Below are 12093 nucleotides of genomic sequence, written 5' to 3' on the forward strand. Positions count from 1 at the left end.
TATTGTACTAAATTATTAAACTGAGGTACTGAATTCACAATCTCTTCTATACTCTCAAATGTAGTATGTATTAACTTTTCTGATAAGTATATGAAACGTATATCCGTATCGTGTGCTTTAGAGCTAATAATAGAAGCTTAAACCAAAACTTGCCATCTCTTTCTCAATTATGAATAATGATGAAATGGATGGCTCTCGAACTGACTGTGTTAACACAAATATAGTATATGTGTTTCACAGAAACGGGTTGAGGATCGATGGGAAAGCTACCGATTGGCAACGGACAAGTCGTGGAAAAGATCAACAAGGTGTTCATTAGCAAGTGAGTAAGTCTTAAAAAATATTATCACTATATAACGCCTGGTAATGCAAGGAAAACGTCGATTTGTAGCGATTTTTCGGCCTTGAATCTCTGTATATATTTTTGTTGGTTTTTTGTAGAGAGGGGGCTCAACTGTGGGGGCGGAAGGCAAGAAGGGGCCGCAGGGGTGGAGCGGGGGCTGGCGAGGCGCCGCTGAGGGCGAGACGCGGCGCTCGCGGAGCCCCTGCGACGAGGACACCCATTCCTGGCATGGATGTCCTGTCAACCCTTTACACTCTGACGAGCTCCAGCCGGGCGAAAACTGTATGTACTTACATAACTTGTATATAAACAAGACTTTTTATCATAAAATTCGTCTGAAACTGCACATATTTTTATCAGTTTTCTTGGGAGATGAATTAGATTTAATAATTTAGTATTTTTAATAAATTAGTATTTTTTAACTAAGCAATTGCTGCAAAAGTAATATATATTCACATCTAATTTGACTTCATCGTATATATGTATAGTTGAGAAATTGGGAAGAAAAGATGCGTAAAAGACTTTAAAGCGTTTATCAATAGATTGTATGTATGAGATGACTTAACCACATTGTAACACATAAGAAAAAATAGTTTAGTTCGCTTTCGTTGATGTAGTTATATAACTATTTTTATCAGTTACATTGTTATATTTCTTAAAATATATAAAAACTCAAATTGGTTAAGTATTGGAATAAAGTATTAAATTTGAGATAGTGAATCTCTAATTTATACTTTATTATTGTATTTATAAGGTATATTTAATATTTTTTAATAATTTTATTTCGATACAAAATATATTAAGTATGCTCAATATTATTTTATTCTTTCGTTGTTTGACTAATTATTGTTTTATTTTATAAATCTACTAAATATATAATAAATTATATATAAAACTATGTATAAATATTGTACAATAGAATCTTGATTTACAAGCATAATTCGTTCCGGAAAACTCTCGCATATAAAATAAAATTTCCCCATAAGAAATAATGAAAACTTAGGTTGATTCGTTCCAAATAAAAAAAAACATTCATACAAAATACACGTATATCTTATAATATTTTAATTTAATATAAAATATAATTATTTATTCTTTATTTATATCGAAATATTTTTCTTTTTGTGAAGCATTGACTAGGAGCCTATCCAATGACACTTGCATTTGATTTCTTTGAAGGTTTTGACAAAAATGTGACATTGTATTCAATAGATTCATAGCTTACATTGTTTCCCACATTTTACATATATCTCATTTGATGTAGGTGTTTCTTAGCCTTTTTCTCTTCCTCCTCAGATGAGATCTCCTCTGTAGTTACGTGCTGTTACTCGCGATGCAAATCTATTAATTCGGTGGTCAGCTTCTGGCCATGTTCTTCCAGCAACTCTTAAATATCATCCTCATTTACCTCTAGTTTCATGTTCTTCCACAAAGACATATTTTCATCGATAATTGCAGAATCTCGGTCAAAAGAAAACCCGTCAACACAATTAGGTCACATTTTTCCCCAAGCAGAATTGAGGGTTCTCTCGCTAACTTCACCCTATGCTTTATTGATGCAGCACACGCTGAGGAAATGATTTTTACAAAAGTCTCTAAGATTTAGATTTGTTCCTTCGGTCATTTTGAAGCATCATTGAAATAGTGATTTTGTGCAAAGATTTTTGAAGTTTGAAATGATATGCTGATCAATTGGTTGGAATAGTTCGGTATGATATTGTCTGTTTTATATATTGATTGAGTTCTTTTTCCATTGATAATAACTTTTCGGTTTGGGTATCGTCTTCTGTATCATCTAAATCATTTTCAGACGAATGTTGTTCTGCAGTCGTACTAGTTTTATATTTTCTTATTAAATCTTTTACAAAAATAAGTATTTTCTTTGAAGGCATAATACCATTTGTGAGGCAGTCTAATAGAGACCATTTATTCGAGCCTTCATTGCCATTAATAACTCTTTACTCAAACTATCATTAATTTCACATAATTTTATTGCTAAATGAGAAGTTTTGTATCATCCCAGCTAAAAATATCAATTGTTAATTTCCTATATTTTAAGCCATTCTTCAATTACGTTAATAGTTTATGTTACTATTTTCAATTAAATATGAACTCAAAGTATCTTTAAAAGTTTTTTTATTACCATAAAATAATTTTTAAAATCTTGAAATCATGTTCAGTAAAGAATTTCAGTTTTTACATCCGACACTAATAGCAGTTGACTTTCTAAATATTTTTTATTTTATCTTGAAAATATTATTTTGTACAGTGGATTTATTTATAGAAAACACCATTGATATTATCTATGTATATGAGTATGTATATGAATTAGTAAATTCACAAATTTTTTCACTTTCGTCATACAGAAAGAAAAATCATCCACAGCATCAATATCATCTTTATTTTCGCTATCATCGTTATCTTGATTATTTCAATATTTTTAATGTCCCTTAATAAACTCTTATATGTCTCTTAATAACCCTTATTATTTTAATATATATTATCAAATGGCACGATGGCACGATTTTATTGCTTTTGACCTAGACTGAAAGTTCACTATATGGCAACACTGAGCAGCAAAGAAAACATGACTAATTATCAGATAAATAATATGAGTAGATTTTTTAATGCCAAATTAAAATATTTCGCATGATATGATTTTAAAAATTATGTCGCAATGGTAGCTAATTTTTATATTTATTTGTAGCATAGAAAGGGTTAACTCGTACCTATTGTTATTTATTTAAGAAATTATATTTCGATGTTAAAATATATATAAAATGCCATTTTTGTCATGAAGTTTTCCAGGGCCCAGGCTCATTAACTTATGTGTTTTTCTGCTTCTATCGTGTCTAAAAGATCGGAATTAGAGATTATACACAGATTCTTTTAATGTTACGGAGTATCTGGATATTTTATTTAAATCAAACTAGGTCGTACATATAATAATAAATATATAAAAAAACTCTAGGAAATTTATTCATGAAATAGAAAATAAAAAAAATTTAGGAATATATAGATAAATAAACAAAAAGACAAATATGAATTTCAATCGCTAAAGACTGTATCGCTTAACAAAAGTCCAACGCTGTTGACATGTCGGCAATCGAGTGTTGACAGTGTCCTTTTAGTCAAAAGCTTGTCGTTTTAAAATACTTTAAAATACAAAACGAAGAAATTCAATCAGATCTAATTCTATAAAAATACCACGCAGAACAGCCAACTAAATAAATATTCAATAATCATACCAAAGCTCTCATATACATTTATAATTAAGCATATTAGTATACTAGACTTTTTGAGTTAAGCTCAACAGTAAATTTATCCAATGTTATAAAAATGCGAATCACCCTGTGACGCAGCGAGAAGAAAAGACAACAGCCCCGAACATATTTAATGAAATTATCACCAAATAAAGTTAAATTTTAACGCGCAAAGGGGTGAATGAAGAAGTGGAAGATCATTTATTCATATATCCAAATCACGCTTTGTTTCATCCTTCGGGATTCGAACCCCACCGCATTGCACCACAATTCCGAAATTGTCGACATTCCAATTATGTACAGTTAATCTACCGTTCGTCGACGGGGCGCGTATAAAATAAATAAATAAAAAAAAACATCCCTGAATGTGGATCAACGAATTTTATAGTCATTGTTAATCTTTATATTTTTGCGTTCTCCTAAATTTAATTATTGCTTATCTGTCGCCATTGACACACATTCGTTTTTCCACACTCGTTGCGAAAGCTCGAAACAAAGCTACTGATATATGCGAATTTTTCTACTTTTCCGTCATGGAGTTTGTAGATCATTTAGAGAAATGAAAGAGGAACGTTTTTCCGTGCCAAGGAGCAGTCTCGTTTGATTAATATTCCTTGAAGAACTAAGCGTCCGAGTTTTCTGTCTAGAAATTTGTTAATCCGCGCCATTATAAAGCTAGAAATTTATTAATACTATTAAAATTTTTTTAACAATAAAATCGAATATAAGACAATCGTTAAAACGATGTTTTAAATTTTATTTACAAAATAAATCACTTGGATGTATTTTTATAATAGTTAAAAATCAAGGGCAAGCAAGCAGGAATGCGGTTAAAATATATTGTCTGAGGTTAAGTTCAAGCTAATGAATTTAATTTATTTTAATATATTTTGCTTATATATTAATGATTATTATTGATATGTTCTTTCTATAGTTATAAATAATTTAGGCATCCAAAGAAGAGTGTGGATATATTAATATATACACGTAGTACTATTTATATATGACATAATACATAAGTAACATTTTCTTTTGATCGAAGTGCCAAATAATATTACAAATTAATATTTATGCAATATGTATCTTTACCATTATTTCATTTTAAATATATATTAATTTTTCTAAGGAATTTTGACGACAAAAAATCTACAATTTTTTTAAGCTCGATTTAGTATTCAATTTCTGAGGAAAACTTCAGCATATTATTTCAAGTTAAAATCATATGCTGAAGTTATCTTCAGTCATTTAATACTAAATCGATGTTAAGAAAATAGTAACAATATATTTTTTCATAAATAAATTTCAAAAACAAGGTGTGAGCATAAATATTGAGAAGATTCCACGCTATATGTGACATTTCATGACAGATTTATTTACTCAACTCTGGTCTTGTAAATTCGTCACGTCTTGCGTACCCTAGCGGAAATGGAAATGTAGAAAATGGCTTTCATTTTTAATAGCCCTATATCTTTACTTTCAGAATATCTATCTTATATTAAAATAATCCGTCACAATCGATACATATGTAATGTTTTACCTCTTTATAGACGAACCCAGTTCAAACAGAATCCATGATATTCAGATTCAACTGTAGCGCCACAGTAATAATATTGATAACGTTTTCGGTTGTTATCACGACTAGGCAATATGTGGGAAATCCAATAGACTGCATACATACCAGGTAAATATATATTTATTTATATATTTGTCTTAAAAAAAATATGACGAATGCCTTTCCTGATTCACAGAGACATTCCAGAGGACGTTTTGAACACGTATTGTTGGATACATTCCACGTTCACGGTGGCTGGTCTTCCTGGCAAGGATTCAGCTTATCCAGGAGTCAGCAACTCGGGCATGGGGAAGAACCATCGCTACGCCAAATATTACCAGTGGGTGGCTTTCACGCTGTTTTTGCAGGTAAGATTATACTTTATACATATTTTTAGACTGATCCCAGTTTAAAGAAATATAGATTGCGATTCATTCTTTTCTCATATCGAAGTGTTTTTAAATGGCTACTGATATTAAAAATCATGTATAATATAAACATAACTTATATTTACATATAAACAATTAATTGCAACTGATGGCTACTAAAATTAGAATCATAAAAATGTTTATTTTTGTATTATATTAAAAGCATAGGTATTTCCTGTATCATTTTTTGTTAGGTTTGTAGGTATAACATTAAACGTTTAAATATAACTTAAATGCGATAGTCTTCTAATTAGATTTTGTGATATTTATTTACAAAATAAATTTGTTGGCTATTAAATCTTGCTTCATTTTTTTTACTAATATTAAGTAAAAAAAAAATAGGAAAAATAATACAGTAAGAGATTATTTCAATAGACATTTAATAGTATTATATGTAAAAATATCATTGATTTTTGTAAGATTGATATCATTGCTATTCTGCAAAACTTTATTGATTTGCTACTTAAAAATATTTTATTTTAATTTAAATTTCTAATTATATGAGATAATAATGCATAGTAAATAGAAGATTTATATAAAACTGTATTTTGTGCGATAGATTATATGTACATACGTATGTTTTTAAAATTCAAAGAGTAAAAGTTTTGTATGTAACATAATTTTACATACATACATACATATACATCAAGTTATCTTTGTGGAAAAACTATTTTTGTGAAGTGTATTAATAATTTTATTTTATGAAATTATTATATATTAGTATTTATTAAAAGTAAATTTACTATTTATTGCGGCTAAAAAATTAAAAAAAATTTTAAAAATTGAATATAAAATAATTAGTTAATTAAGTAACATTTTTTATGAGTTAATTCTCTTTAAAATACATATAATAAGACGATAAAGTAGGTATCTGTTTTTAATTCAGAAATAGATCTATCGATGCAGAGTGAAACTAAATTGAAGTAAGGGAAAGCTTTTAACGGAAAAATTAAATTTAATTAAAATAAAATAAAATTTATCCATATATTTTTAAAATATGCTTTTTCATATACAATGTACATATAATAATATATCACAAAATATTTTTTATCAAGTTTGATATAATTGCATTTATTATAATATATTAAAAAAAAAACGTTTTTTTAATATAAAATGCGTATATAAAAAAAATCGCACGTTAAAATTTCGTGTTGATATTTTCATTTCCATTTATATGAGCCGTGAGCACGTGATAAAAATTTAACGCGTTTTCGCACACGTTACATACAATACATATAAACTAAAATATTTTTTTAGCCGTTTTCTCTCTCGGCCAAACTAGTAGTTACATCTGCAGTCTTTATCCTTTAAATTCTGTTTATATAGTTAAAACTAACTGTCTAAACTGCAAAGTAAAATATGCCCGCATGGAATCGCCGTAACGAGCCGAACGTAAACATTCTAAACGTTTTTATTATTGCTTTTTTTTACCAACGTGTTTGTTATGGTATTTTAAGGGAAACTGTGTTTAATCGTATAATCTTTTTTTAAATTTTGTTTAATGAACTAACTGGTGTAGATATTTTCTGCGAGCGTTTGAAACGATTTTCGTATGCAGAAGCCTTAACCGACGTAATGCAGAGCAACACGCTCTTTTGCAGAGTTTCTCAAAAGTATTTTTACTAAAATTGAAAGGATGATTATGCTATGTAAATAAAAATATTTTCTAAGTAGTAGTAAAAAATAAAATATCTTGAGTATTAGGTAAAACCAATTTGAATGTCGATTTTAAATGAAGAAAAAAAAACTTGAAATGTTATGTTTATTTTAATGATTCGAAATATAATTTTTTCTTCTACCTCTCTATATTTAAAAAAAATATTAGCTTAAAATGGAGGCTTTGAATCAAAATATTCCGATTTTACAAAGTCTGCATTGATTGAAATTAATAGTAGTCAGAAGGAGCAAGGTCTGGAGAATAAGGTGGATGAGATAAAACCGTCCAGCCAAGTTCCTTGATTTATCATGAGTAAATTTCACCACATTGAGACGCGCATTGTCGTGCTGTAGAACTATTAGACTTTTCTTTACAAGTGCAGGCCTTTTTTACTGCTTTATGCAAACGATCCAGCTGATAAAAATAAAAGCTTGCTGTGCACAATTCCTTTGAAATCCCACCATATGCACAAATCTTTTTTTTAAAGTGAGCTCGACCTTCGAGGTAGGTTGTGTTATGTTACCTTTGGATGACCACTGCCTTCTATGATGATTCTTGTCGTAAAACACTCATTTCTCATCTCCGGTTTTCAAATAATCGAAAAAAGGCGACCAGCTTCAAGATATTCTTGGAATATGAGGATAAACACAGACTTTTAGACAGAGGATAAACACAGATTTCTTACGCACTGATTTTTACTTCTTTATAACCATTGTAACTACAATAATAATAACATATAGCATTGTTTTAGTAGTACTGCTTTAGTACTACAAACAAGCGTTTATTTTTTAGTTAAATTTACAATATTTTATAAATTGCGTTGTAAAATCTTTAACTTTAACTTGACTGTCTGTTCTGGCGATCATGGTGGACGCAGCTTTTTATTATTTGTTATGTCGTATTCTTAAGCATTCTAAAGTCAGAAACAAAGCAGTACGTTTCAGAAACGCTATTGCTTAAATACGATCGGGGAAATAGGAGGAGATCAACGATCTTTCCTTTGATTCCGTGACCGATGTGAATGATTTGTTTTTATCTGGTAAAAACAATTATATTGAACAGGTGCTTACTTTATCGGCTGCGTGAATTTAATAACAATGCAATTTACAATTGGGTAAAAGTTATCTTTGAGAGGGCGCACGTTCTTTCGTTCTTTAACCTTATAAACGCCAGCAAATTTTAAGTGAGTCACCTGTTATTTTTTTTCACCCGTCAGTATCTTTTACTAAAAATGAATATAAAATACTTGGTATTCTGTTAAATTAAGCTAGTACAATAATATTTAATATTTAAAAAAATTGTAAATAATTCGGAAACTTGTTTTAAAAATGAACTAGTTTAAAAAAAAAAATTAACAACAAGTGACTCATCGCTGCTGTTTTATTGACTTTCGTTTTTTTTTGGGCTGTACCCTAAAACGCAGCTTCTTTATAAATGTACGGGGGAAAAAAATAGTTTTATTATTATTTTATCGAAAACTATTGTGGCGGTCCCTATAAGGCAGTTTTGATAGCTGTATTCTCATTTAACATTTAGATTTATAAACGTATTCATATTTTTTATATAGTAAGTATCATAGCTGTTAATGATATATATAAACTTTTCTAATGAGCTTGGTATATTTTAGCTATCTTACTACTAAGCAAATTTATTTTACTCCTTGCCACTATTGAAAATGTAAAAACCATTTAAAACATATTTTGAAATATAATATATAAAAGTAAACTAATAATAAATATTGGTAATCTGTTTTGTGAAAATTATTTTTTATTACATCACTAGAAAAATTTGGAACGGATTGCAATTAATGTAAAATATAATACATTTATATAATATTATGGATGAGAAAATATTAAACTGGGTGTAGCTTATTTTCTGATGTTTTTCTCAGGGTTCTAAAGTATAATTTGAACATTATGAACTATGATCAAATTTAAATTCACCTATGTTTTAAGCAGGATCTTAAAGAGTAGCTATGCAAAATTTAAGACTCACATATACATGTATAATATGTACAATAAATTATATATAATATAAGTATAATAATTAAGCATTAAAACATATAATAAATATTAAGATAAAATAGATTTAAATTGTTTATTTCTGCTACTCTTAATTAGACTTAAATTCTGGATTTTCATTGATTTTTGTATCTGTTGTCTTGCATATTTTTAAATTCCACGTTCTACAAATTTATTGTTACTGATGTACATCTGAAAAATAACTAACAACACATGCAATGAAAAAATCATACCTAAATTCGTCTATCAATACAAATTATGTCAGAATAAAAATAAAAGCAATTTTACTAGAATACTTTAGTTATATTTCAACTTATTTAATAAAATAATATTTTATTAAATAGGATTATTATTTTAGAATTAATTCAAATTTATTTTAATAGTTTGAGAAGCGTGCATTTGTTAAATGGAACCCTTATAAAACGATAGAAAATCGCCGCGTGCTAGTCAGTACCAAAATTGCATTTTCGCAGCTGAAAACTCGGTGCAACGCGGAAAATATACAGTAGTTTTAATCATTAAATATAATAATCACAACCTTATCAAAAAAATCAAGAGATAATCTTCTCATGGCCATTTATTATGTAACCTCACAGTCTGCACCTCTAAGCAAATGATAAAACTGCATAAATATTTAGCTCGCATCCCGTCGATAAAATTTTATTGTTGGTCTCTTCGGAAATCTGCATCCTTCTTCAATTGGGTCACAATTTTCCTGTTTCTCATTTCCCTTGATTTGTCAGCGAGATATGGGCGCGATGCTTTTTATTATTATAAACAGTAAGGGTCGTAAACGCATAATCCGGCCTTTCAATAATTTATTTAGAATCGGATCGGAACCGTCGTAAATCTGACGCTTTAACTACTGCGCCACCGATGACACGATTTTGTATTTTATATCATTTTTATCGATGAAGTTTTTCGGTGTTGTTTTGCTGCTACGCGATTTACGAGATTCTCTCGTTAGCGTGATTTGTAAAAGCAAATATTTATTCGATATGTTTTGCATAAAAATAATATATTGGGGAGTTCAAAAATTACGATGGAACGTTTTGTAAACACCTATGATACAAATTTATGAGCTACCAATGGTAGATAAAATAATGTAAATTATTTGTAAAAGTTTACTGTAGTAACACTGTTTCAGTTTAATAGCCTAATTTTAATGGGAAACTTGTATTTTACTGCTAGGAAACGTAAGCTAATCATATTATTTTTTAATTTTTTTTTTATATACGATAGCATGTTATAAATCATATAATGAATAAGTCTTAATAATGTCTTATTTTTAATGTCATATTTTTAAAATATCTGGAACGGACCCACCCTATCTTATGCAGTGGTATAAAAAAATACAGCGGTTTTAAAACATTTAAAATATTTATAAAAAATATTTTTTACAAGAAAAGCCATATGAAAAGTTTTGAGAAATCGGCAAACCTCTTGATTTAATAGGAATTGCAAAATTACACAGTCTTTTTTTGACCGACATAGAAAAAAAAATTGATGTAAAACTTTGTTAATCGTAAAATACTTTTTATGTTTTATTAATTATTAATATTTCAATTAAAAGGCTTAGAACATAAAAATATTAAAATAGCGTAGTCCGTAAGGTCTACATTTGTAATCCAAATACTGCGGGCTGGAGCCACCGCAGCAGAATACATTTTTTAATTTATGTGGCCCAGGCTGTTAAGTGACATATATTGATTATAAACTAATATAATATATAGAATAATTTATATTTATTTATATAGATGTCAACAATTCTTAATACATGCTCGTATGTAATCATTAAGTCTGATTGACCTTATCCAGATTTACCCTGTTGTAACGCATTGGGCTTACGCCTATCAGGTACAACAGAAGATTAAAATTAAAAATGCAAAATAATATTTCAATCAGGATTACTCGACGTTTTTAGAAAACCTTCATAAAATATATGAAATTGTATGATGAAGAAATTATTATATCTCTAAGCAAAAATAATTAAAAATTTAATTGGGAAAAAAGCAGATGCTACATTTTTTTACCACGTATATATTTATACTTTTTAATTATTTTTTTTATGAAATTAAATTAAAATTACAATTCTAAGAAATATCTTTAAATATAAATAATGCAAAATCAGCAAACACAACACAAAAAATATTTATTTTACTTATTTCAAGATGGATTTCATAAAATTCACTAAAAAAAAATCTTGAAACCCGAAAATATTTTTAATGTATTTTTAGAAATTATATGACAATCTTAAATTAATATTTTAACCCTTTTTTCGTAATATAAGTAATGCTTTTAAAGTCGCAAGTCTACGATCATATATGCTAAAGTTATTACTATTATTTTAAAATAATAATGATAATGTAAAATACATTTTTCATTACTATTAAAAATAATTTAATATTTTATTGGGCAAAAAACTTACTTTATGATTATTTTAATTGAGAACGAAAAAATAGTTAGCTATTTAACAATACCTGATGAAACTCCGAATATTATTTTTATTTGTATTGTTTCTATGTGACGTATATAATATCAATATAAAATCATTAAACGTATTATATTATATATATAGTTATTTTAGAATGTACCAAATTAAATACATTTATCAAATGCATTTATTTTTAGTTTATATTCTTAAATATACAAAATAGTTAAATGAAACTTAAGAACCACTAATCAATAGTCATTATGCATTAAATACATCGTTAAAATATTTTACCCTTTTCTCTAAGAATTAAAGTATTTTTGATGTTAAGTTGAATTAATTTTATTACGCATATTGCGTATACAAATATTAATGTGAATAATAAGTTTTATAATATA

General features: G+C 27.9%; 1 protein-coding gene across 1 annotated transcript in view; it reads left to right on the plus strand.

The window, feature by feature from the left end:
- The first annotated feature begins 497 nt into the window (after nucleotides 1-497).
- The window catches only part of shakB (Innexin family member shaking B), a 49839-nt gene continuing 38243 nt past the window's right edge, over nucleotides 498-12093 (plus strand). Inside the window, exons 1-3 of the mRNA XM_088200304.1 lie at nucleotides 498-625; nucleotides 5154-5287; nucleotides 5355-5526. Coding sequence (XP_088056430.1) covers nucleotides 572-625; nucleotides 5154-5287; nucleotides 5355-5526 — 360 coding nt within the window. The 5' untranslated portion in view covers nucleotides 498-571. The remainder of the gene's footprint in view (nucleotides 626-5153; nucleotides 5288-5354; nucleotides 5527-12093) is intronic.

This window comes from Plectrocnemia conspersa, unplaced genomic scaffold, assembly GCF_051122295.1.
Source record: "Plectrocnemia conspersa isolate PC_06_02 unplaced genomic scaffold, ASM5112229v1 ptg000012l, whole genome shotgun sequence".
NCBI lineage: Eukaryota > Metazoa > Arthropoda > Insecta > Trichoptera > Polycentropodidae > Plectrocnemia > Plectrocnemia conspersa.